Source organism: Panicum virgatum, chromosome 1K (genome assembly GCF_016808335.1).
Source record: "Panicum virgatum strain AP13 chromosome 1K, P.virgatum_v5, whole genome shotgun sequence".
In the NCBI taxonomy this organism is placed as follows: domain Eukaryota; kingdom Viridiplantae; phylum Streptophyta; class Magnoliopsida; order Poales; family Poaceae; genus Panicum; species Panicum virgatum.
The window spans coordinates 22,210,122-22,236,899 of NC_053136.1; the positions used below are offsets into that span (position 1 = coordinate 22,210,122).

General features: G+C 46.1%; 3 protein-coding genes across 3 annotated transcripts; 1 reads left to right on the plus strand and 2 right to left on the minus strand.

The window, feature by feature from the left end:
• Nucleotides 1-1,176: 1,176 nt before the first annotated feature.
• LOC120699553 lies at nucleotides 1,177-3,220 on the minus strand. Its single transcript, XM_039983565.1, has one exon. The coding sequence runs from the start codon at nucleotides 3,155-3,157 to the stop codon at nucleotides 1,439-1,441; it is 1,719 nt and encodes a 572-aa protein (XP_039839499.1). The 5' UTR covers nucleotides 3,158-3,220; the 3' UTR covers nucleotides 1,177-1,438.
• A 7,496-nt stretch (nucleotides 3,221-10,716) lies between these two features.
• On the minus strand, nucleotides 10,717-12,947 carry LOC120653863. The gene is made up of 3 exons (XM_039931550.1): nucleotides 12,238-12,947; nucleotides 11,457-11,760; nucleotides 10,717-11,382 (listed from the first exon to the last, which is right to left on the minus strand). The coding sequence occupies exons 1-3, from the start codon at nucleotides 12,945-12,947 to the stop codon at nucleotides 10,717-10,719; spliced, it is 1,680 nt and encodes a 559-aa protein (XP_039787484.1).
• A 1,332-nt stretch (nucleotides 12,948-14,279) lies between these two features.
• Nucleotides 14,280-26,446, plus strand: LOC120699562. The gene is made up of 5 exons (XM_039983575.1): nucleotides 14,280-14,729; nucleotides 14,831-15,055; nucleotides 25,212-25,237; nucleotides 25,317-25,625; nucleotides 26,032-26,446. The coding sequence occupies exons 1-4, from the start codon at nucleotides 14,373-14,375 to the stop codon at nucleotides 25,564-25,566; spliced, it is 858 nt and encodes a 285-aa protein (XP_039839509.1). The 5' UTR covers nucleotides 14,280-14,372; the 3' UTR covers nucleotides 25,567-25,625; nucleotides 26,032-26,446.
• The last annotated feature ends 332 nt before the right edge of the window (nucleotides 26,447-26,778 follow it).

Consider the following 26,778-nt stretch of genomic DNA (forward strand, 5'->3'; position numbering starts at 1 on the left):
TCTGCTCGGTGAGGGTGGCAGTTTTTTTCCTCGTTTGTTTTCTGAGCGCGGTAGCTCCAAAGGCACTTTTTCTAAAGACTCAGGTTTTGTACGTTATGTTGGCTACTCTGAAAACTCTGTAATTTCGTTGCTGCTCGGTAATGAAATTCGGGCTCTGCCCCTACTGGAAAAAGGAATTGGGACCTTGAAGATACTGCTAAAAAATGGAACGTCAGAACATCTTGGTCTAGGCGAGTACAGGCAACAGAGGACAAGCTGTTCCAATTTCTTTCCTTGTTCATCCAATTGTTAATTTTCTTTCCAAGTTCGTTCATCAATTGGGTGATATAATAAACACCACTTTCAGAACTATCACAAGATACCGCATGCAGGAGGCAAACACCAGGTTTCATACATGTGCTATTTTCTATCCAATTTCAGAACTACCTAAGACGGCATTTCACAGTAACTCAAACATATGGATGAACGTTATCCCGATTCTAAACAACAACGTGCCTCTCATTCAGCAGCGAAGCTGTGAACTTAGCTTTGAGGAAAGGACTCTGGATGCTCCAAGCAACCCAAAAGCAATTGAGAAATAATCACAATCAGGAATGGCAAATGATAAATCACATGATTACTGGTTTCACTGATGAACATACTTCATGGTATGAGCGCTTCAGACCATGGTTATTTCACAATGGAAACGGCAGTACAATTCGAATTTCAATTCAACTAAGGTTTCATTCATCACGCAATACTCGATCCAAGTTAAGAAACATCTAACACGACATTGTATATGAACCATCATATGCATCACGAACCTCAAACCCTTTGTACGACTACCTGATCCTAATTCCCAAATACCAACAACACAACTCACTGCAAACTATAGCATCTAGCAAAGGACTCTGGGGATCCAAGCAAACCATAAGCAATTGAGGTATAATCACAATCAGCAAATGGTAAATCACATGATGAATGATTTTAGTGCTAAACACATACACTCCAGGATATGAGCACTTCAGCATTTGAACTTGAGTGTTCCAAGAAAATCATGATGAAATTGAGATCTAGCAATTCACAGTAATCAATCACAAGTGGATAAAAATCAACAGGCTACTAGAAGCACTACAAGACATGCAGAGAGCACACATGCAAATACAGGACATAGAACAGAGCAAACAGATGCAAAACTAGTGCAGAACTAAACTTGGTAATTTTCCAAAGCAAAACATCACCACCAGTACACCACCAGAAGTTCCATCAAGGTATCACTCACCATGAACATGCGCTGAGTGCGGTACAGTACATTTCATCACGCGACATGAACATCTATCAATCGGATCACCAAAAACTCATCTCTCATCTAACAACGAATTGAAACTGCAAGCTGAGAATCCTACTAGTAGAGTAGTAGTTACTAGAAGTAAGAAGAAAACGAACGGGAGCTCACGCATCATTGCCCTTCGCCGTAGCCCTGAGCAGCCGGGATCGTTGCAGAGGTCATCGTTGTGGAGGCGCAGTCGCCGAAGGGTTCCCCGATGTCGCAGCTGCCGTTCATCTGGATGGCCGAGGCGACGGCCACCGAGGCGGCGAGGTTGGCGAGGTGGAGGCGGGGGAACGGGACGTAGATGCCGTGCACGGCGACGCGCGAGTTGATCACCGCGTCAGGTTCCTTCACGGGTATGTAGTTGATCCGGACCTCGTCGGTGTCGGAGCCGGCGGCGCCGCGGGTGATGACGAGCTTCTGGTCCTCGCCGGCCAGGGTGGGGAGGATGGCGCCGGGGTGGAGACGCAGGAGCTCGGCACGGGTGAGGCGGTGCCCGGGGACGATGTGGAAGCGCACCGCAGAGACGTAGCTGTGACCTCCGCCGGTGAAGATGGCCTGGTCGTCGAGCGCGAACACCGTCAGGTTCGCCAGCTTCTCCAGCTCAGCAAACTTGACGCGCATGGCCAGCGCCACGAAGCCGAAGCCGCTGTCGCGCAGGCGGGATATGGCGTCGCGGATCATGGTGCGCACGACGGAGGCGGAGGTTGCGGCGGAGGCGGCAGCCGATCTGGCGTTGAGGTGGTGGTGGCGGCGGTTGTGGTGGTGGACATGGACCTGGTGGTGGTGCGCGCCCTCGATGCAGGAGCCGTGGGTGAGCGGCGGAAGGATGCCGTGGATGCCGTGCACGACGTAGCGGCCGTCGTCGTAGAGCTCAGGGTGCGAGATCTCGACGCCGTCGACGTACAGGATGGCGTGGCGGACGGAGAAGGGCCCGTGCTCTGCGGCGACGTCGAGGCAGAAGCCGACTGAGGCCGACGGGAGCTTCCGGGTGGGCGTGGCGGTGAGCTCGGCGTAGGGGAAGTAGCCCAGGGCCACGTGGTCGAGGAGGAGGTGGCGGCGCGAGCACCCGGGGCAGGCGGCCTGGAGGAAGATGTCGGGGGCCGCGAAGACGGTGATCGCGCCGAGCCAGGTCGCGACGGACGGCGAGTCGGCGAGGAGCGGGGCCGCCGACGCCATCTCGTTGTACCCCAGCGACGCGAGCACCTTGGCGAGCTGCTGCAGGCCGAGGTCGTCGCCCGAGGACACCATCCCCGCCGCCGCGGAGTGGGCGGGAGGTGGTGGGCTCGCCGTCTCGCGGTACGGGCTGGGGAGCGGAAGGGTCGTCGTCGTGGTGGCCGTGGGCTCGTCGACGGGTGGAGGAGCGGAGTCGGCCTCAGGCGCCGACCACCTCGGGTCCTCCGCTTGCGGCGCGAGCGGGGGCAGATCCGCAGCGGCGACGGAGGAAGGAGGCGGCGAGGGCGGCTGGGGCAGTTCGATCGGCGCCGGTTCCGCGTCCGCCGCGGCCGCGCCCATCGCCGCCACGGCCTCCTCGCCGGAGGGCGCCTGGGCGGCCGCGGGGGTGAAGAAGGGGTCGAGGACGCGCAGCGACTGGCGGTAGTTCTCCTCCGACTCGATGCGGTTCTGGTGCATGGACGGCGCGGTGTCGAAGCGGGCGGTGGCCGTCATCGTGGACGCGGAGCGGTGGTGGTGGGCATGGCCGTGGCCGTGGTGGTGGAGGAGGTGGGCGTGGGTCGCCGGCGCGCCGTGGGGGTTGTGGGAGGCGGCCGCGGCTGCGGTGGGGAGGAGCAGAGAGGCGAGGAGGAGGACGGGGAGGGGGAGGAGGAGGTGGAACGCCGGAGCAGCCATGGCTCCAGGCGAGGCGGCGGGTGGGTGGCAAAGGCTGCTGCGGAAACGGAGTGGGTGGTGCCTGGTGGCGTGGTTTATATGGCCGGAGCGCCTCCGCTCCTGACGGTGCCGTGCCCGTACGTCCAAACGGGCGAAATGCCTCCGGGGGTTCTTGGCCCGCAAGTAGATCGCTCAATAATGTGACGGAAATGCCCCTCTGCTGCTCTGTTGTGTGGTGTCTTCCGTTTTGGCGGGAGAATTGGCAGATATTTTTGGCGATGCGCTCTCCTTGCGCCTATCCCTGCTCCAGCTGTGTACTTTGCTTTTGAGTCAGTTACAGCCATGTCCGTGTTGTGGAGCGTGCACGTGTTCTTCGTGGACCTTGGCTGGCGCTGTAGAAATACAACGTAGAGACGGTAGAGTCGTGGCGTGGACACAGCACACGGGTGCATGGCTGTTTGTTCCACCGAGTAATTAGCGACACAGCTTTATCGGAATATGCTTCCAAATATTCTTTATTTTGAATGGACAGGAGATGACAACACTGGCTAAACGGCAGCAGGAAGTTTGGGTTTAACTTTTGAATTGCGGTCTCATTTTCTACGGTATTTCTATTGTTAAAAGAAAAGAGTTATTAAAAACATATTTGGAATAGGCTGCTTTTGAGATTTTTTTATTGGAAAGATAGAGTAAGCCATACAAATAGACGCCAGCAATAAAAGAAGCACAAAATTCCAATGCTAGTCCGCTTAGGATTTTGTCACACTCCACTCTCTCCCTCAGCCCTACAGCACCGCCCCTCCTTCCTCTCTCTTCCTCCGAGATCTGCCCTTCTCCCTTTGAGATCCGCCCCGCCTCCCTGCAGTCCCGCACGGGTTTTCGAGGGCTCGCAGGTTGGCACACCGCCCGATGGAAGAGGAGGCAAGCACCGGCGGCCGAGAACGGCCAAACACCCACCACCTCCTCGTTGGTTGTTGCCGTTAGGAAGACAGTGATGGTGTATGACGTCCGCGACTTCATCATCCCCTCCCGCGCTGCCGACCACGACCACGAGGGCTGCTTTGCCGTCACCGAGGTCGAGAGTACGTACGCATCGCGCACGCCCAGTTCACGCCTCTTCTCTTTCTCTCCCCCACGGATCTTGATGTGCTCAATTTCTCATCAAGGGTGGTTTTCGTTGCGGCAGTTCAGAGGAGTCGCCCTCCACAGTCGCACGGACTCCGGATCGTCACACCGGCGGCGTAGGGTCGCCGTCACCACTCGGCGCCATCCCGTGCGAGGGGGCGCTGCAGGACATGCCCGACTACATCCAGAAGGGCGCCGCGCAGCACCGAGACGCAGCATGCGGTGGGATGCGGCCGCCGGCGCGGCGGAGCTGCTGATGGGCTTGCCAGACTTGTTCATGGATTGTTTTTTTGTTTTGATTTACCGAGGCAGGCACCAAACTACCTGGGAAAATAGATCATTTATTGTGATCTTAGGTCCGAAGCGGTTAGAGTTGCCCACTTCGGTAAATTTTTTCTAACCGCCTCGGTTAGGTTTATTGTAGTAGTGATATTTTGATATTAACTCGTCATAACTAAACGTTCAACATGCATGTAACCTCCAACACATCATGTCACGGGCCTTTGGCATGACTAAATGAGCTATCGTCAAGGATTTGCGGGTACCAAGGTTTATGTCACGACAGACTAGAAGGGTTAAATTCTAAAAATTTAGTTGGCATAGGCTAGTATCATAATACATATTTAAATAGATAAAGCAAAAAAAATTCTAGCATGCTTTGTATATAGAAGCTAAATTGTTGAAATTAAAGGCACTATTCGTGGACAGATTGGTCCAATTAGTCACTGATCAAATTCCTTAGCTACCGAATCACTGAAGAGGGCGTTTGGTTTGAGGAATTAGATGTTCCATTGTCTCCTTACTTTTTAACTCTAATGGCGCTGGATCTACCACCACCTCATACGTCGTCACAAGCTAATATAATTAGTAGTATATGCATGAGAAATATGGTTATCATCATACCAAATTTCATGGTGCAATTAAATTGCATCTAGAATCTATCTTGTATATTTTGTTTGATTAATGGCACATGCAACTAAAGAGAATGATTTTGTTAAGATATGAGCACGTTGTAAAGAAATAAAATTAGCGAAGGACTATGTCACGAAAATCCCCTAGGGGGTGGGGTGGGGGTGGGGGGAAGGAAAATTCGGGGGTGTCTATGCTTAGCGCGCGCGAGTCGGAGTCGCTACATCGCAGATGTACTCCGTGCCAGAGCGCTGCACCTTTTTAAAGGAAATTAGAATAAGTTAATTGTAAAATTCAGAACAATTATGATTGTTCAGAACATTTATAATTATTCCAGCAAGATGTTCCAGGAGATGCTGCTTCAAACATTATGTGATTTTCCAAAAAAAATTATTATGGAACAAATAAAAGTGTTCCAATAAAAATATTGTTCTAAGAACAAAAAAAATCTAAGAACAAAGTAAATTGTTTTGTGTGAAGAAAATGTTCTCAATGAAAAACAATATTCTGAGAACCAATGAAAATGTTCTAAGAAAATAAAAAATATAGTAAATTTAGCAAACTTAAAATAAATTCGTTTCAAGCTAATCCTCCACATTAACTGGTTAGCATGAGCCGTTGTTGCACGTGCTGGATGGCTGGCCACAACGTGGAATCAGTGGTGGGCCAAGGACCATCATTGGGTCAAAAAGAAGTACTTCAGCGATAGCTCTAATCGTATTCGCGCGCGCTACAAATAGATTTCCCCGGAAAATTCCCTGCGGCGGCGTGCGACACCGCCCAGGCCATCCTGCCAATCAGGACATCTGCGGCTCCGGAAGCTGCGCGCCGTTTCGGAGCATGCGACGGAGCCGCAGCAGGAAAGCCGAGCGCGTGATTCCAACAAGCCAGTGCTGCGATGGAGCGTTGGAGCCGATTCCGCAGCACGGCCTGCCGACATCATCCGGCGCCAGGTCGTTCTTCATTGGCTGTGTTTAGTTGCCAAAAAGACTCCCACCAATTCCAAACTTTCCATCACATCGACATCATATCGAAACATTAAATATAGTAAATAATGCATGTATGGAGCATTAAATATAGGTAAATAAAAAAATTAATTACATAGTTTTGATGTACACGACGAGACGATTTTTTTTAGTCTAGTTAGATCATGGTAGGACAACAATTACCACAAACAAACGAAAAATACTACAGTATACTACAGTGTCCGATGTGACTTTTTGCATCATTTTACCTCCATCTAAACACAGCCATTGTTGAGCTTTGCGACATCTGCAGCAAAACCAGAAAGCTTGAAGGTCCCGATCCCCATCACCATTGAGATTGTGGCGACAAACTCAATGCCGGGACCCAATGATGACCTCGATAGTGAAAACGTTTTCGGCCATGTTTAGTTCAAAAAAAGTTTCTACAGAACTTGACACATCGAATATTTGGACACATACATGGAGCATTAAATACAGTTAAAAAATAACTAATTACACAGTATAATTATTTCGTACGAGATGAATCTTTTAAACCTAATTAATTCATAATTTAAAATTAATTATCAAATAATAATGAAATGTGCTACAGTATCAAAACTCAAACTTTTTCGCGAATAAACACGGCCTTCGTCTCAGCAGCCGCAGCTGACTTAGGCCCTGTTTAGTTCCTAAAAAATTTCCTACAGTACCCATCACACCAAATTTTTGGTCACGTACTTGGAGCATTAAATGTAATTAAAAAAATAACTAATTATACAGTCTAACTGATTACCATGAGATGAATCTTTTAAGCCTAATTGGTCCATGATTGGACATTATTTGTTAAGTAACAATAAAATATACTATAATAGTACAGTACAAAATCCAAACTTTTCACCAACTAAAAACACCCTTAGAGTGAGAGTGAATGCAATCATGTGGCAGTGTCCGGCTCAGTACAGAGTGAATGCAAACCGATTTTCTCAGGCCGTGTTTAATTCCAAAAATTTTACCCCAAAAACATCATATCGAATATTTGAACACATACATAGAGTACTAAATAAAGTCTATTTACAAAACTTTTTATATGGATGAGTTGTAAATCGCGAGACGAATCTAATAAACCTACTTAATCTATGATTTGCAACAATAATGCTATAGTAACCATCCACTAATTATAAATTAATCATGTATTAATTAGGCTCGTTAGATTCATCTCGTGATTTACCATCCATCTGTATAAAAAATTTTATAAATAGACTTCATTTAGTACTTCTAAATAGCAAGATTCTTTTTAAAATTTTTATAGGTAAAAATCTAAACACACCCACACCATCTGAATTCTAATACCTGGCGGCGGCACAATTCTAAAACCAGGGCAAAACTAGGGTATCTGATGCTAGGCGGTAGCAGAATTGTGCAGTTTGGTGTCAGATTTTTTTTCACGAATCTATCCTCAATCTGCGTATCATGATGCCACTGATTAATACCCAAATCCATACCCATATTGTCTGGAGAGGGTATGGATTACCCGTATATGTATGGGTATAGGTAGGGTATTGGAGGGTAATTACCCATTTGACCTATACCCGTTGAGAATAAACCAAGTATCAATATCCATGCTGCTGCTACTCCGCTGGTTGGGGAAGACATTGCTCGTCGCACAGTCATGCCGCGGGGCAGGCCTCCGTTTACTCGGAACAGTCGCGGGCTAAGATGAGGGAGGCGCTCGGCATCGCGTTCGTAGCCGCCCTTGCGTCTCTGTTCCTCGTCCTGCTTGGCCTCATCCTGCTCCGGCACTGGTGGCGGCGCCGCGGTGGCTTCATCCTGTTCGACGTCTGCCTCGCCGACGACAGGCGGCGGCTCCTCGTCCTGCTTGGCCTCATCCTGCTCCAGCACTCGTGGCAGAGCCGCAGCGGCTTCGTCCTGTTCGACATCTGCCTCGCCGACAATAGACGGCAGGGGCGGATCTACAGGGGGGCTAGGGGGGATTAAGCCCCCCACCTCCCCAAGATCCATAGATACCCCTCTAAGCCCCCCTTCAATTTTGGCATGAAACAATGAAGAAGAAGAGGGGAGGAAGAAGAAGAGAAGAGGAGGAAGAAGAAAATAGTAGATATGAGCCCCCTCTAAATATTGAGACTAGATTCGCCACTGATAGGCGGCGACTGCCGCGAGGCCGCCGTCCGTGGAGCGGAGCCGGTGGCGGGCGCCGCGGGAGCACGGGGACAGCGAGCGAGGCCGCCGCGGGGGATGAGGCGGAGCCCGACCAGTGCGAGATCCCGCGGTGGAAAAAGATCTTCAGGGCCCCCGCGAGGTGCCTGTCCACGATAGAGACGAGGGGACGGAGAAGGGCGGCATGACGGCGGCCACGACGCCTGCATTCTGTGCGTCTCATGCGTTCTCTTTATCCACGGGTTACCCATACCCGCTGGGCATTAACCACGTTATTTGGGATGGGTAATCTGGATATGGGTAATTAGTGGGCATGGGTACGGGTGACCGCGTTTCCTACCCAACGGGATCTTGACTGCGTAGCCATCCGACGGCTCTGTCGCACAGCACCGGCTCCACCCAATCCGTCGCACGGCTTTCCAGCTGCAGCTCCGTCGCAGGACGGCACGGCGCGGCTGCCGTAGCGGGGCCTTCTCCCGATTGGAAGGATGGCCACGTGGCGTGATCTTGGTGTCGCACGAGCAGCGCTATGCGACACCGCCACAGGGAATTTTCCCGGCGGGGGGGGGGGGGGGGGGGTGTTCCTGGAATCATTTAGGTCCTGTTTGGTTCTTAGTAGTCCCTGGGCTAAAAGTAAAAGTCCCTTCCTGTTTGGTTTGAGAGACTAAAGCGACTAAAAATCATTAATTGCAATGCTAAAAGGACCCAAATACCCTTGCATGCATGTATCTTCTTGCATGGGCCTTTCTGCATGCGCAGCAGCCTCCATGCACGCCATGCACGGCAGCCTCCATGCACGCCCTGCACGGCGGCCTACATGAACTCCATGCACAACAGCCTCCATGCATGCTGGCTCAATTGTTACAAATCACAAATGATGCTCAGTATTATTACAAAACACAAATAAAATAAACCAAAATGCAATGGTTCTCATTATTACAAATATTACATCTATTTCAAACTCCACAGGCCATCGGCTACCCAATCTTGAAATTGATTCATCATGGCACTATCCCTTTCATCTGTAGCGTTGCCATTAGAACTTCGTGCATGTAATGGAACATAGTTTTCATCCTGGTCGCACAAGTCAAAATCTGTATCTGATATCTTGCTTTTTCTAATAAAATTATGTACTGCCATGCACGCCACAATAATCTTGCTTTGCTTGCGCTGCGGATAACTTGGTAGGTGCATCAAAATCCTCCACTTGTTTTTCAAGACTCCAAATGACCTCTCTATCACATTTCTAAGTGAAGAATGACAGTAATTGAAGTGCTCCCTTTTTCCTATAGGCATTATGCCATCACGGTATTCTTGGAAATGATATGTTATACCCTTTATTGGTGCAAGATAACCCGGTCTGTTTGGGTATCCCGAGTCCACAAGATAAAACTTTTCTGTTGGTGGATGTGGAAACTTGTGACCAAGTCTACTCTGAGCATCATTGAACACCCTCATATCATGAACTGATCCTGGCCAACCGGCAAGGACGAAAGTGAACCTCATATCAAAGTCACATACGCACATCACATTCTGACTCTTCTCCTTGTGTCTATTTCTATGTTGCACAGCAGTGGCATTTGGCACCACAACTTCAATATGTGTGCCATCTATTGCTCCTATGCAATTATCCATGAATGGCGTAAACTTTCTATTTTTCAATCTTGGGTGCACATTTGTGAACTGATTATCTTTTGGCCTAATGATATCTTTTGCTAGATTGATTAAACATGCCAACACTTTCTCAAATTTTCTATTACATGTCTCCAGAGACCTGACAAATCTATTTCTTTGCTGCCTAACTGATTGAGGGGCACCAACTGTCCACAAAAATAGTGCCAGAGACTCTGTTGAAGACATTCTTCTAGTGGATTACAAACCATAAGACTCAACTAGCACATTATGTAACTTCTCAAACATTGGCCTACTCATTCTAAACATATCATAGCAATCAGTTGGGTTCTCTAGTGTCCTCATAACCCACTCAATTCCAGCTTCTTTTGGTACCCTTATAGGCCCTTTATTGGAGTAAGAGTCCAAGTAACACATACCAATCATGCTGGCTAACATAACAACTCTTCGCTTCTTCTGTTGTTGGAGTATCATCTGGGCAACAAGGTCATCATCATCACTGTCATCATCAGCACTGGCCTCATCACTATCATCCTACACCCAAAATAAATCATCAAAGTGGAATCAACAAATATGGCTTTACATGACATCTATGAAAGTGATTCAGCAAACAACACACAACTTTAAAGGGTGAAGTACATGATTGATCAAATTAAATAGGTTCAGCACATAATCCTGCAAAGGTACATTACATGACACATCAAACAAAAGAAGTCCAAATACATAGATAAGGCAAACACCAAGCAAATGACATCATCTTCTTGTAATCCTAAGCTACATCATATTCTTTTGCTGGCACCACCTCTTCAACCACACTAGCCTGGCCTCTTTAGATTTCATGTTCATAAACATGATCCTATTGTGGGGCTTAGCAAACAATTGTGTTGCGCAAAAGTACTCAACAGACTCTTCTGGTGCCCCACACTCTATTGCCAACTGCTGGCACCGAGTCAACTCCTCAACAAAGATGTTTTGACTCTTCTCTCTTGACTTGCCTTTTCTGTTTACTAATTCAGTTATGAGTTGAGTAGACTTTTCACAATCAGACTGGAAAGAAGTCAGTAGACCCCTCATGAGCTTGACCACTGGGCTCTTGCTTTTCTTGCAAGGACTAGTGGCGGTTGAATTGTCACAAGAACTAGTCCCCCTTTTGCGGCTGCTGGTGCTCATGGGGCTGTTCTCAAATCCATCATCACCAGAAAAGCGTCCACCAGGTAGCTGCACAAACCCCTCATCACCAGAAAAGCATCCACCAGGTGGCTGCACAAATCCCTCACCGGCTGCATCCTCATCACCAGCTGGCTGCACAAGTCCCTCATCTTCTTCATCTCCAGGGAAGTATGCAGTGGATCCATCTACTGCCACACCTTGGTACAACTCTATAAGCATATCCAAGTACTCAGGATTGCCAAACTGAAATTTCTTGGCATTTTTGTTTTCCTGCATAGAAAATGAACAATTAGATCGGTGTCTTCCCTCATATTATAATGGAAATTGCAGTATTTTCTGCATACCTTGATTCTCTTTGCCCACCACGAAGCTGGTGCAACATAATCACCATTTTCTGCTACCCCTTTTCTAGTCTTGGTGCCCAGCCACACCCAATCAACATACCATTTCTTCAATTGATTCATTTTGTTTTTAATTTGTTTGGATGAGTGTCTCAGTCGCGCCCTCTGAAAAAATTTGGTCTTCAAATTCAGATATCCTCTAGTTGTCCAAACTCCATTGGGACAATTTCCATCCCTAGCTTCTTCACAAGCTATGTCACATAATGTAAAAATATTTTCTTCTATCCAATTAGCCTTGTCAAATGTACTCTAGTAAATAAAATGTGAGTTAATACATATCCTAATTATCATAAAGATCTACACAAGAAAGTGAACAAAACTTAAGTATACATGCGCTTCCTTGCAGGGGCATGTGTGTTTCTACTTCATATTACCTTGCACCGCTAGAACTGGAGTTGTTACATAGTAGAAAATGTATATGACAGGTTCTACTGTGCTCAGAAAATGCCTCTGGCAACAATTATGCAATGAACAATTATGCAATTCTGTAGTGAAGCAACACCCAGAATTACAGTAGTCACTGAAGCCACACATGTACACACACAAACACTGAAATAATATTACTTTGCTAACAGTGTTCTGACAGAAATATATAGCTTCTTAACTAACAATAATCATAGCCACAACATTACAGGGTTCAGTCTTAAAGTCGCTGATCCTCTGATGATCATTATTGCAGCCTTGTTGCACAGAAAAATAGCAGTAAAAGGCATGAATGATTTACCTTTCCATCAGGCGCATTCTCATCTTCGTCTTCGATGTCATCATCGTGTCAACGTCCTCTACAGGGGTTGCAGATGACGAAGCTCGGCCGCGGCCACCTCCTCCGAAGCTCGAAGCGCCCGGTGGCATGGAGAAGCCACGGCCAGCGCCGTACGACATGGGGTCCCCAATGCCACCGCCATACGCCATGGGGTCCCTAATGCCACCTCGTCCAGAGCTTGGAGCGCCAGGTGGCATGGAGAAGCCACAGCCGCCACCACCGAACACATGAGCGTTGTATGCCATGGGGTCCCCAATGCCACCTCCTCCGGCGCGCCCATGGCCTGCACCGCCGAGAGCAGAGCCCGGGGGGATGAAACCCCGCATCAGACGGCTGGATCCCGCGCCAGAGCTCGCAGACTTGCTGCGGCTTGCTCCTCCGCTTCCTCCTTGTGGTAATCTTCCGCGAATACCACTGGATCTGCTGCCTGGGCGAATAGGGGGTAGCCCGTGACCGAAATCTTCTTCAGGTTGGAGGATTCGTTGGTACCTCTCCAAATCGGGGTAGCTCTCGACCTGCGAGTTCAGATCGAGGCCGCCTAGAACCCTCCCTGGATCTTGAACGCCGGCGTATGCTGACGAAGCCTGGCCGAAGTCATCCATGGCGGACGGGCGGTGAAGGATGCCCGACTGGGAGAAGAGATCCCTCGTGTCGTCGTTGTTGCCGGCCATGGCGGACGCACGACTGCGGGCGGCGGCGCCGGGATCCCTCGTGGCGGCGGGGAGATGCGCGGCCGGTCCGGCGATGCGCAGGGGCGGCGAGATGCGCGGGCGCCGGCCGGATCTGCACCTTGTGTTTGTGACGAGCTGCCCACGTACAGGTCGCGGGAGGGGGTTCACGGGGAGCGGAGCAGGAGGTCACGGCCTCACGGGCCTCGCGGGAAGGGGGTTCACGGGGGTCACGGCCTCACGGGCCTTGATGGGCCAAGGGGCATGCGGTGGAATAAGTCCCAAAAAGCACCTCTTGAGAGACTTCTTCAATTTTAGCTCCCAACATACTTTTAGCCCCAAAAAATTCCCCCTGTTTGATTGTTTAGTCCTAAAAGTCTCAAAAACTTTTGCAAAAGTCCCTCAAACCAAACAGAGACTTAAATTCCTTTGTAATGGAGCTGCGGGCTCATAGTTTGGTTGATGATAAGGTGCTCAAGATTGCGACTAGGATCTTAGAAGAGACTAAGTGGTGCCTAAAAAAATTTGGATCCCGTAGAGAAGAACTAGGCATCGGGATTGTAATTCCATAGCATATAGGCATCGCTTGCTAGCCCACATGATGACAGCATGCCATAATATATTTGCTTTATGGCTGTAGGGCCTCCATCTTTACTTCTCTCTAATTATCTCTCTACACAGTCTATAATATATTTTTCTAATGAATGGGCATTGGCGTAAAAATGTTCATCACTCTCAGTTTTTCAATCGCTAACATCACTACCTGCAACGTTTTTCTAATAAATGGGCATTGGCTGGCCAATTTGACCCTAGCACCTGATGTGGAAGGGTGCCTAGAGTCATCAGAGTCTGTTACCTTTAGTTTCATATTTTCATCTTTGCCGAATGAAATGTGGAAGGGTGCCTAGAGTCATCAGAGTCTGTTACCTTTAGTTTCATATTTTCATCTTTGCCGAATGAAATGTAACATGGCTATCTTTTATTGCTCATATTATCTGTTCTGCTGACAACTAGCAATAATGCTTTTCTCTCACATCAAATTAGCATCAGCACCAGTGCTTTTTTCTCACAGCAAATCAGTACCAGCCACCAGCTACAGTCAGCAGAACAGAATGATATGCCTGCACTACAAATGGATCCTAGTGGAAAATCAATTAATTTTTTATGTCAATCAATGAAGTTAAGCTAGGCAGATTACGTTTTGACATTTGGTTCCAGTTGTTCAAATGAGATTCAGAACGTCAGCGAAAAAAAAAGATATAGGTCAGGTAAGAAGGGCGTATAGCTGATAAAGCACGAATATTCAGTTTCGGGATTTTTATTTTCGCATTTTTTCTTTCGAAATCAATTCGCTCCATTATCCTTTGCTCCCGCTGCACAGCTGGTACACTCCCTCGACTCCAACCTCCACCCCACTCCACTGCAACCATGCTGCTGCTCCACTGCTCCCCGCGCGTCCATCTCCACCGCCTCTCCCCAACTCGCTGCCGCCCCCTCCCCTCTCCCTTCTCTCTTCCCGGCCGTTGCCTCCGCCGCTCCACCGCCATCCGCGCCGAGCCTGAAGCGCCGCCGCCGCCTTCCTCCGCGGCGGAGCCAGAACCCCCAGACGCCGGCGCCGTTGACGTCGAAGGCGAGGGCCCCGTGGAGCTCCGCGCCCCGACGCTCTTCGCCACCGACGACAATCCCACCCCGCTCCAGACCGCCACCAGCCTCCTCCTCACCGGCGCCATCTCCATCTTCCTCTTCCGCTCCCTCCGCCGCCGCGCCCGGCGCGCCAAGGAGCTGGTAATGCCTCCACCGATTCCCTCCTCCCTCTCTATCCCGCCGCACGCGCTCTCCAACAGAGAGCTGATGCGTCTCTTGGCGTGGTTGATTCGTTGCCGCAGAGGGTGCGGTCGAGCGGGGTGAAGAAGCCCAACAATCTCACCGAGGAGGCCCTGGAGGGGCTCAGGATGGTGAGCGCCTCGCCGATCGAGACCGACAAGCCGCCGTCGCCCATACAGGCTCTGCTTGGCGGAATAGCGGCGGGGGTCATCGCGCTCATCCTCTACAAGTTCAGCACCACCGTAGAGGCCGCACTCAATCGGCAGACCATTTCTGACAGCTTCTCGGTCAGCTCTTCACAATCTTTTTCTTGTCGCTTCTTTGTGCGTTGAGTGCTTACAATGCCATTATTATTGGCGATTTTCAGCCTGTTCGTCTTGCTGTTCAGCCAAGCCAAACCACCCAGCCGAACAACATTGGATTATGCCGTGCTTGTGATAGACTGATAGTTTGTTTTGTTACAATTGAAAATGAAGTAGGGACGCAGCAAATATTCCGCGGGACAGACAACTTAATTTTTTTTAGAGAAAAGGGTGCCCCCCCTTCAGGCCGTGTTTAGTTCCCGTGGGCTGTAAACGCAAATTTTTTTTGCGACGGAATCTTGCTAATTTAAAGTACTAAATGAAGTTTATTTAAAAAACTTTTTGTACAGATGTGTTGTAAATTGCAAATCGCGAGACGAATCTAATGATGCTAATTAATTCATAATTAATCAATAATTAGCAGATGATTATTGTAGCATCACTGTTGCAATCATGGATTACACTGCTAGAAAATCTCTCATTAGTACCGGTCGGGAACCCCAGGTTTGTACCGGTTTCCCGACCGGTACCGCTCCTCCGGTACTAAGTGCACGCGCACTTAGTACCGGTCAGCTGGCCCGGTACTAAACGACCCGTTTAGTACCGGTTGGTAATACCAACCGGTACTAAACTGGCCTGTTTAGCACCAACCGGTACTAAACTGCTGGCCACGCCAGCAGCTAGGCCGAGCAGTTTAGTACCGGTTCTAAACGATTTTTTTCTTTTTGATGCTTTATATTTGTTCTTTTTCCTTTCAATTTCAATTAATTAGTATTAGTAGTCGTACTCACAGCGGTTTGTGTATTCGTACTCGTACTCGTATCTAGAATTCGTATTTGTATATGGAGCAAAGCAAATAAAAAAATTATATACATATACATACATGGATAAAAGAAATGTTAGAAATTATATACATACATGGATAAAAGACAATAATATTTACAAGTATGAATTCTCATAAGTTTTTTCCGACAAATTCTTCAATAATTCTAATCATCTGCATCGTCATCGGCACCGGCATCCTTCTTGCGGCGTTTGTTAAGTTTATCAGCTCGAGCCACACTTATAATTGGATCGGAATAAAATTCACCTTTTGGATTTATCACCTCATCCAACAGGAATCCACAGAGTGCTTCTTGAATTGCCCTGATTCTTTCCGGTTCGATGAGGTTCTCTTTGAAGGAATAAGTCTATGTCATCTCGGTCTTTGTGGGTCTCCACCTAGGACAAGTTTCAGTTTTTCTTTTGACCAGCATCTCAGACCTTGCATGGTCCTTGCTGTGTGGTGGTTGCTGCAGCTGCAGCACATTGGCATCTTAGACTAGCTTTAGCATCTAGAGGACAACAGTTAGGACCTAGAGGATAGCATCTTAGACTAGTCCTTGGTGTATGTTTTGGCTGCCCTGCAGCCCTTGTATAAAAGCGTGGCCACCCCTCCCGTTGGAAGGCATGGCTTTGAGTTTGTGAATGAAGAAAAACCCAGAAAATTGCCCTAAGTTCATTGTCATCCTCTCAGCTCAATGAGAGTTAGAATTGATATTCTAACACTCTTTCAGTCTCCAAATCTGTCAACAACAAATAAACACCAATAGTTTAATTTAGTACATGCATGGAATTAGATACAAGAAATTGTTACTAAGTTATACGTACTTCGAAGTTTTCTTGTGTCACCCTCTTGGTTTCTCTGCAAAAAAAGTGCATGTGCTCACATACGTAGTATCCGCAGAGGTTGGTTCCTTGTTGCTGTCTCAAATACTATATACATATATACATATATACATGTTATGAAATATTCATGCTGTTTGAATAAATGAAAGTAGATGTGCGATATTCGTACCGTCTTGTTATAGTTGAATTCAAACTCAGTCGGTGTTGACGCGACTCCTAATTGTGTTTTGAGGAACCGAGACCATGCCCTTTGCATGATGTCTACGAGATTTTGATATAATTCTGGTGGTTTATTCAAGGAGTCCCACACAGTAACTCGGGATCGATCGATTTTGATCATAAGTAGGATCCAGTGGAAATTGTTGATACATACATATGGATATAAGAAATGTTAGATATATACACTTATTGGCTAGTTGAAGTGACTCAAAAAGTGAAATGACTCACTTGAAGTTGTACGGCAATAGAATGAATGTGCGATCGTGCTGCCCTTCCAAGGACGTGACTAAATTATTCTCGGTCCGATTAGGATATTTGCGTACACACTCCTCATGTATAACATTCGGATCTATGAAGCCAACATTGTAAATCCCGCTTTTTCGGCATTTTTGCATTTTCATCCTGCACGATTACAAATAAAAGGAGGGAATGAGAAATCTAAACGACTTAGTAGAACTAGAGTATACAATTGACATAAAACACTTACATAGACCATACACTGATGAGGGACTTGTCTAGGGCGTTTTGATGGAATAGAAACAAAAAATGGTCAAAATCAATCCAAATGTCATCCATTCCCCGATAGAAATGGGTATGTTTAATTCGAGCAGCTATCATTATATACCTCTCTGCACATGCTTTCAAGTACCACTGATATAACTCACGCATTCTTGTTGGTAGGGTGTCAATCAACTCTGGCCACATCAGAGGTTCCCCAGTACAAATGGTTTTTTTCCTGCCCCTTGGTGAAGCGGGAATTTTTCCAGCCCTAGGAGCTGAGCTTTTGTGAGGTTCGTTTCCTTGACAAACTCAGCAGTAGCTTAATCCTCTTTTGAAAGCACTACTAGAGGGGGTACGCTTTGTTTGGGTTGTTCGCCGAGCGGGGGGACTTGGTTGTACCTCCGATTACTCTTCTTCTCCCATGATTTTGTAATCGAGCGGTCGTAGTCCGACATCAGTGGAGGCTTTGGTTGGCACATCATGGATAGATAGAATTTCTTCGCTGCTGGATCCACTGGTTCCTTTGGCGGAGGCTTCTTTGGCTTCAACTGCTTGCGCACGTCTTCATGCACCCAAGCAGTCAATTCCTCTGGAGTCATTTCATAACCTGACTTCTCTGGCGCGGGCTTCTCTTTCTTCTTTCATGCTTGGGTCTTCTTCGGCCTTGGAGGTGGCGGTGGCGGCACCCAAGCAGATTTCTTCTTCTTTGCGGGGGGAGGAGATGGCGGAGGCGGACTAACACTGGGCTCCCCGGAAGCGGCCTGTGACGGCGATGGACTAACGCTGGGGTCCTGGGCAGCGGCCGGTGACGGTGGATCCACACTTGGCCTCGGAGACCTTTGAGCAGCTGGCGGTGACCTCGGAGACGGGCTAGGATCCCTTCATGCAATTCTTATGTATTGTTTCTTCCAACAGATCCAAGTGTGGAGGGCCTGTCCTAACTCCTCTTCTCCATCGCCTCCAGGGATCTCCAGGTCGAGGTCTTCCCATCCATTCTCGACACGGTCAACCATGACTCTAGCATATCCTTCTGGGATCGCCATGCCATGGATTGTCCCGCCTTGAACGGGGACTTCAGCAACCCCGTGAGCGACTACTTTCAGTTTTTTCCTGAGCTGATATAGAAGCTCACAGGGGGTCCTCACGGTGATGACGTCCACGGGGTAATGTTCCGCAACCGCTTCCTCTCGATCTGCGGCTGGGTGTTTCGTTGAAGCAACGCTGCTACGACGCTGCGAGCCGATGGGGCTAGTCTCCAGCTGAGTCGTTGATCTGGCTTCTGGTGGCTGCTGTTGGCTAGCTGTAAGTGCACCTTCGATCGAAGCAACCCGTTCTTCTAGGGCACGCACCTTCTCTGCTACTTCAGCCTTTTTTCTCTGCCGGCTTCGATACGTCTCTATGTCGCCACTGAAGTCATGCTTCCATGGAACTACGCCCATGCCTCGCACACGTCCTGTGTGTTCCGGTGTGCCAAGAGCGTACGTCAGCTCATCTTTCTCTCTGTCCGACTTGAAGCTGCGTACGTCAGCTCGTCTTTCTCTCTGTCCGACTTGAAGCTGCCTTCGGACACGGCCTTTAGTGCCACTTCGAGCCTGCCGGCCGCTTCCCTTATGGCATCGCTAGTGACGAACGACCCATCTTCCATATTCAATGAGCCTCCATGAGCGTAGAAGTAATGTTTTGCTCGCAACGGCCAGTTGAAAGTCGCCGGTACGATTCCTCTGGCAACGAGATCATCTTCCATATTCTGCCATTTCGGAATCGCCGACGCATATCCTCCTTGCCCAAGATGATGGAAGTGCTTCTTTTTGCTCGCATTCTCCTTGGCTTGGGCTGTCTTCTTCTCGCTATCCTCAGACGACTTGTACTGCACAAATGCCTCCCAATAAGGACGTTGATTCTTGAAGTTTTTCTCGAAGTCCGACGTGAGTCCCTTTCTAACATAATTTTTGTTCAAATTTTTCTTGAACGTCTGAAAAGCAATAGCCATCTTCTTCATGACCCAATCCTTAAACAACTGTTCTTTGTCCTCCGGAAAGGTGAAGTGCCGTTTGACATCTGCCCATAACATTTCTTTCTCGGTCTCGGGAACGACGTCAGCATCGATACTTTTCTTCCATAGCTTGAAGCTAATGGGAATGTGGTCCCTGACATAACATCCACATTGATTCACCACCGTCGTCTTCACACCCTTCGGAGACTTTGGTTCACCGTTAGGATTCAATGAAGTGATAATAGTGTGCCCCTCCATGATTTTCTTCGACCCTCGTTTCCGTTTTGGTTTCCTAGTCGATTCGGATGCCTAAAAAATATGTATTTAGTACGCATTGTACTTAAATATAGAATTAATGCGTATGTTTATATATATAAGCACGAATTGTATATACCTCTGCGCTATTATCTTGCACAGTCGTTTGTTCTGTCTGGTTATCATCGCCATCGCCAGTATCGTTAAGGTATTGGCTGCCATCATCCTCGGCAGCATCCTCTTCGTTGTGGTGCGTGCCCGTACCAATTATGTCCGCAAGAAAGGCCTCGTCGTCATCACGGTGAAAGGGTTCCATTTCGTTTTCCATGTGAATCAATATATGTTTGATATGCAATTTTGTACTAATTGACAATGTATAAAAAATTTACAAGTGCACCTTCAATAAAACCGTACAACGCATATATAGACAAAATTTCTAAAATTTACATCATATACATCTTATATACAATGTGCCCTATAATTTTATAAAATGTGCCCTGAATTTTCTAAGATTTTCAACTATTTTTCTATAATTTTCACCAATTTCTAAGATTTTCTACCATTTTCTACTAATTTCACCTGTTTATAGTATAACAACCTAAAATTTACAAAGAAAATTACAAATTCAATAGATAAAGCTGTACAAGACCAAATTTACATCATATACATGTCATAAAATACACAATTCAAAAATACCAAATAAAACAATAAATGTTAAGCCCGTAAATACATGAAGTTTTCTACAATATTCAAGATTTTTGTACAATATCCATAATTACTATAAGATATAAATGTGAAGTGATATAAATGTGAAGCCCGTAAAGACATGAAGTTTTCTATGTATATATCTACCAATTTTTTACAAATTTTTACAAATTTTGTACAAATTTCAACAAATTTACTATATATTGAACAAATATCTATAATTTTCTACAATTTCTACAATTTCACTATTGCGTATCAATTTCTAACAAAAGTATGATCAAGGGGCCACTTGCCTTCCTCGAAACGCTGCTGCTGAACGGCGTCTTCAAAGTCTTGCTCTTGTTGACCCTCGAACGGCGTGTCGTCTACGCATCACACGAGCACATACAAGCAAACACATACAACAAATAAGAAACAGTACACCAAACAATATAAACAGTACAAAAAGAGGGTATAAAACTATTCTACACGTTGCAAGGATCGCGTGAGCGCAAGAATCGTTGAAAACGGATTTAAAATGGTGAAGTTATGGCTAAAACAAGGTGCTAAGGGCTTATTTGTAAAGGTTTTAAAACAACAGGGGCTAAAACATAAAGAAAAGGACTAAACTGGGATTATTTTTTTAAAAGGCTTGGACGGCGGGTTGATTTTAGAAAATCAGAGGGGTTCTTTTGCAAAAACGCCAGAGTTGACCGGCAATTGGCTGGTTGACTCGGCTTGGGACAGATCTGGACCCTTGGATCGATTGGGCGGCTGGTGCGGGCGGTGCGGGCGGCGGCGCAGAGCGCCGGCGGCGGCTCTCCGGCGTAGGCCGAAATCGGCCGTCTGGGGCTCTTTTCGAGTGCGGTTTGTACGGGGAGTGAGCTCGCGAGATCGCGAACTCATTTAGGGGCTCGGACGGAGCGCAGAGGCGGCGGAGGGCTTGCGCGGCGGCGGAGCGACTCGACGGAGGCGGCGGCGGCGTACGGAGGGACGGAGGCGGCGGCGGAGGGCTTGCGCGGCGGCGTACGGAGGGACGGCGGCGTACGGAGGACACCTCCGGATGATGTGCTTGCGCGGGGGAGGAGGCCGGCGCCGGAGGGGATGACGACGGGCGGCGGCAGCGCGCGCGGGAGGGCGCGGGGCCGACGTCCGCGGTGCAGGGCGGCGCAGAGGAGGCTGGCGCGGAGGATGGCGGTGCAAAGGGCCTCGGGCGACGCGCGCGAAGGGGGCCGGACGGCGGTGGCGGCGTCGGCGACGGGCGGCGGCCGGCTTCAATCGATCTCGTCGGGGGGAATGGCGACGAACGGCTAAGTCACCCATGTTATATAGAGGAGGCAGTTTAGTACCGGGCCATGGCTGCGCCTAGTACTAAACTGCCGACAGCGCAGTTTAGTACCGGCTGGTGCCACGGCCCGGTACTAAACTGGGCAGTTTAGTAACGGGCCATGGCACCAGCCGGTACTAAACGTCCCCAACAGACGGGAAAAATTGGGGTGGCAGTTTAGTACCGGCTGCAACTATGGCCCGGTACTAAACTCCCAAAATGATTTTCCAGTTTTGTAATGGTTTTGTAATTCGTTTTATATTTTATGTGCAATAAAATTCAATAAATGATTAAAAAATAGATATATGTACTATTTTCACCATGCAAAATTACATTATTATTATTAAGCACTTAATTTATTATATTAAGTTCAAAATTTGTAACATTAGTGTGTCAAATGTGTTTTAGTGTCTAAAGTATTATAAAAATGCATATATTTAATATTTAAACACTTAATTAATTGTATTGAGTTCAAAATTTGTTATATTAGTGTGTCAAATGTGTTTTAGTGTCTAAAGTATTATACAAAAGCATATATTTATTATTTAAGCACTTAATTTATCGTATTGAGATCAAAATTTGTTATATTAGTGTGTCAAAAGTGTTTTAGTGTGTAAAGTATTATAGAAAAGCATAAAAAAATGAAAAAATAAGTTTCAGAATCAAATCGATTGTAGGTTTACGCTCTGAACTCGTCATATTGAGTTCAAAATAAGTTTCAAATATATTACATCAATCACTTGGTTACATGAACATGAAAGTATAACATAATGATTACATATCATTGTTTAATGGAACGTTGACAAACTTTCTTTTTACAAATGTCCCTTGATCATGATCGAGGCGTAAGTAAGGAGCGTCCTCTTTGGACAACAGGATGCTAGGGTCAACATCGATAGAGAATGGAGGACGGTCGTCAAATTGATCAAACTGGTGCCACGGCCCGGTACTAAACTGGGCGGTGATGACATGCTCATCTGAATCTAAAAATAAAAAATGTGCTACGGTCATTTGTAATATATAGAAAATGATTGAAAAATATGTCTATAAATTTTTCATATTCAACCTAGCCAATAAACCTACTCCCACATTCAAGTCATCGGTTCTATATATCTCAAATCATTGCATAAATCAAAGAAATCATACTCATCCTCACTATTTCTAAAAGTCACAAATTTCTCTAACTATAGAGCATAAAACGAAGAATAAAGACTATCAATGAAGAGATGATGAAGTTGCAAACCTTTGGCGCACTTGAATGAGTCCAAATCACACAAAAAATGGATCAAATAATGGCGGTGCAACTCTAATATGAGAGAAGAAACCGAGCTCGAGCTAGCTCTTTGGTGAAATGGGTGCTGGCTCGGCTCGGGGAGGAAGAAGCCCCAATTTATAGTGGGAGCATTAGTACCGGCTGGAGGCTACAGCCGGTACTAAAGCTCCCCATTTAGTACCGGCTGGAGCCACCAGCCGGTACTAAGTTTCCTGGCACCAATTTAGTACCGGCTGGTGGCTCCAGCCGGTACTAAATTGTCACTAGCCGTTCCAGGCGACTGTCGGTGGCGCACTTTAGTGCCGGCTGGAGCCACCAGCCGGTACTAAACGGCTCCCAAGGGCACTGTTTCTTTGACCCGGTACTAAATTTGCACGTTAGTACCGGCCGAAACCGTGACCGGTACTAACGGCCGCGGACGAATGTGCGTTTTTCTAGCAGTGGGAATAGCATATCCTCCTTCCTACTGCATGTTGAGGAGAAGAGCTGGCAAAGTTCAGCACTGCACTAGAACTCAGATGAGGAAGGAAGGGATTTGATCTTTTTGGCTTGGATGTCTCCATATCCTTATAGTGACACTGCAATTACTCTCTAGTAATTGTCAATAAAACATAATTAAACAGTAACCAAACTGAATATTCAGTCTTGTTTTGTATGCCCCTTGGACTGATTCAAAAGAAGGTTAAAAAAATGATGGTTGGATTAACTGCTCAGCGTCAAGTTACATGTCACGTGATTTTAACTTAATAAAACACAGATATGCACATGGGTATTTGAGCGAAGTCTTTGCATGCCATGAGTTTCTTGCTTTGATGTTTGACAAGAAAGTTGACCTTACGAAGTGCTCTCCACCACATGCCTAGGAAATGAGGTACAAAACTGCGCATGCTTTGCAGTTTTCTATATTGGATAAAATCAGCTCATCTCATGGGCCAAAAATACAACAGAATGCTATACCCAAATTTGAATAAAGTTTTAGTTCTTTTGTGAAAATGTGGGATCTAAGTTGAGAATTCAAAATTGATGGTTCTTTCTGCAAAGTGTATGTTGTCTTTTCTGTTGATGAAAATGTGTGGTCCGTTTCATGCATAGAACAATCAGTTTTTTTTCCTGGTTGCTGTGCAATAAGGGAAGTGTTGTTTCTAGTTTTATGGTTTGATGTGTTCAGCATCCACTGCTAAAACAATAAAAAATCAATGAAACCTGGTGCCTGGAAAACTGTCTCATTGTAGGGTTGAGAACTGGTGAGGGCATTCTGATTGCCTGAACTGTCCTGTCCTGTTAATATGTTATATATTATTATCAGATGACTGAAGTAGTATGTATTCAGATGGCATCTATCTAGCATCAGGGCCTGTTTGGCAGAGTTCCCAGAGTGATTCCAAGGGAAGCTCTGCCACACAGCAGTTTGAGGGGCTGTTTAGATCCAGATGCTAAACTTTAGCTCCTGTCACATCAAAGAGAATCTTAATATTTTGAAGTATTAAATAAAGTCTAATTATAAAGTCTAAACTGTGAGATGAGTCTAATGAGGTATATTAATCTATAATTAGAGGATAGTTACTGTAGCATCATTGTAGCAAATCATGAATTAATTAGGCCAATTAGATTCGTCTCGCGAATTAGCACTCATCTATCAAAAAAAATTTATAAACATATTTTATTTAATATTCTTAAATAGCAAGATTCTCTTTGATGTGATAAGGGCTAAATTTTAGCCCCCGAAAACAAACAGGGTCTGAGTGTTTCTGTGGGAGTGACTCCCTAAAATGAACTAAAACGCCAGGAGCCAACAAAATTGGCATATCCTCCATAGAGTTTATCAAAGTGGTTACTTTCAGCCATAGACTCACTTCAAACTGAGAATCACTACCAGCCTTCCAGGTGAAGCTCTACCAAGCAAACCCTTAAACAGGTGTCTCAGTTCCTTCTCTTGATGCGTTACATGCATGTTAGTAGGTGGTCTCTGAAGCTAACTATTGTATGTGGCTATCATCTGACATTAGACATGTATCAGTTTAATTGAGGTTTTTGTCGTCTCAAACGACAAACGAGTATTGCCCTTTCTCTCTTACAATCATGTACACCATACAGGGTACAGTACAGTGTATTTTGTTTGTATGCCATTGTTTTCGGTATGCTTATAGCATAACTAAAGTGTAGGATTTGTTATAGCTGCATTTCACATTATCTAATAGAATCCAATTTTTCTTTTTTTCAGGTTCGTCAGATAACAATCACAATAAGGTGCAAATCCATCTGTTTTGCTATTTGTTCTCAGTTGGCTTTCCACTCCTTACGATAAAAGTGCTTCTATTTTTTTCAGAACAATTATCACGGGGCTGTGCTACCTAGCAACTTCTGTCTTTGGAATCAATGCAGTGGGGTTAATTTTGTATTCCCTCCAACTCACTTTTCAATCTATCATGGACGATGACTCAAGCAGCTCCTCCACAGGGAAGATTAGCGAACAATCAAACACAATGACATCATCCGATAGCTCCACAAGTAACAGGGAATCAGCCAGTAGTGACTTGCAGCAGATATCTGACAAGAGTAAAAACTCAGCAGAGTAGCAGAGTTTCCATGCAATACAGTAGCAACACCTGAGGGTACATATAATCGGACAATCAATGTAAGCATTTATATTTCTCATCTTGGGTTTTCTCTAATTTTTATTTTCTCATCTTGGCTTGAAACGCCCTTGGTGCAATCTTAACAAAATGATCACAATTGCTAGTAATAAGATATTAACATGAAACTATAACATTTATCTGAACTTGCAATGTAGTATTCGGTACGTTCTTTGCAAGATTTCTGTTTGCCATTGGCCTTCATTATTGCTGGGGTTAGAAATTGTTGTTTCTACGAACTGTTGCTAACAAGTCAATATTTCTCACAATTCTTTGTTGCTAGAATCTGTCAATTAACAAAATATGTCAAAACTCAAAACTTACGGTTCTGTCATCAAACAAATATCTTCTGTTATCCTTTGAAAAAAAAATCTGTCATTAAACTTATGGTGTCTTGCAAATATTCAGAGGTGGATAACAGGAGCTGTCAAGCCAAAGCTGGTGTTGTGAAGTGATCTATTCTGGTGTGCCCCACAAGGCTCCTAGAGCTATGAGGCAACTGGGCTTAGTTTCTAGCATTTACGTGTTAGTAAGGAGCTAGCAGCTAATGTATCGGTCTTCATCCATTTGCAGTTGCTCTGTGCATCACTTGGTGGCTCAATTTAAAAAACTTCAAATAGTGTAGTCATTTGTTTAACATTTTGTAAATCTTCTTCAGTATATTTTCACATGTATTCTCATTATGAACAAAGACACCGGCGTTCTTTGGATTTTTAAGCTATTCAGTAGAACAGTAAAGGTTTAAATGTATATGTTCCCTCTTCCAATGGCCAAACCCTAGAAAAAAATATTAATATTAAGTATTCAAAAAACAATTATATTCTTTCTTTTTGTCACATATGAGATGAGGATGGTTGTGTTGAACTGCATATTGAAGACAAGGGATTGTTCTAATAATTGCGTAACATGGTAGAAAGTCGACTAGCTCGGTTGAGAGTGTGGGCCTATTTCCTTCTCAGTTCATCTGATTCTACTAGGTTGGTCTAGATTTGTTTTTTTAATTGCGTATATCAGATAGCACGGCATGCCCAAATTATATCTTTGATGCATATACAGCATAGCCTACACGATTTGTGTCCAGCCATTAGAGCGACTCCTTGAATTTTGAAACTCCAGGAACAACACAAACAAAACGGGATTTCCAGGATACACTAT

What these genes read in the sequence shown, in the direction of transcription:
- LOC120699553 (XM_039983565.1), bottom strand. Translation starts at nt 3,157, where the DNA reads ATGGCTGCTCCGGCGTTCCACCTCCTCCTCCCCCTCCCCGTCCTCCTC.
- LOC120653863 (XM_039931550.1), bottom strand. Translation starts at nt 12,947, where the DNA reads ATGGCCGGCAACAACGACGACACGAGGGATCTCTTCTCCCAGTCGGGC. An exon ending in AGAATGCGCCTGATGGAAAG is followed by an intron (nt 11,761 to 12,237) that starts GTAAATCATTCA and finishes TATTTACTAGAG; the next exon opens with TACATTTGACAAGGCTAATT. An exon ending in GGTGGGCAAAGAGAATCAAG is followed by an intron (nt 11,383 to 11,456) that starts GTATGCAGAAAA and finishes TTTTCTATGCAG; the next exon opens with GAAAACAAAAATGCCAAGAA.
- LOC120699562 (XM_039983575.1), top strand. Translation starts at nt 14,373, where the DNA reads ATGCTGCTGCTCCACTGCTCCCCGCGCGTCCATCTCCACCGCCTCTCC. An exon ending in CCATTTCTGACAGCTTCTCG is followed by an intron (nt 15,056 to 25,211) that starts GTCAGCTCTTCA and finishes TCTTTTTTTCAG; the next exon opens with GTTCGTCAGATAACAATCAC. An exon ending in CAGATAACAATCACAATAAG is followed by an intron (nt 25,238 to 25,316) that starts GTGCAAATCCAT and finishes TATTTTTTTCAG; the next exon opens with AACAATTATCACGGGGCTGT.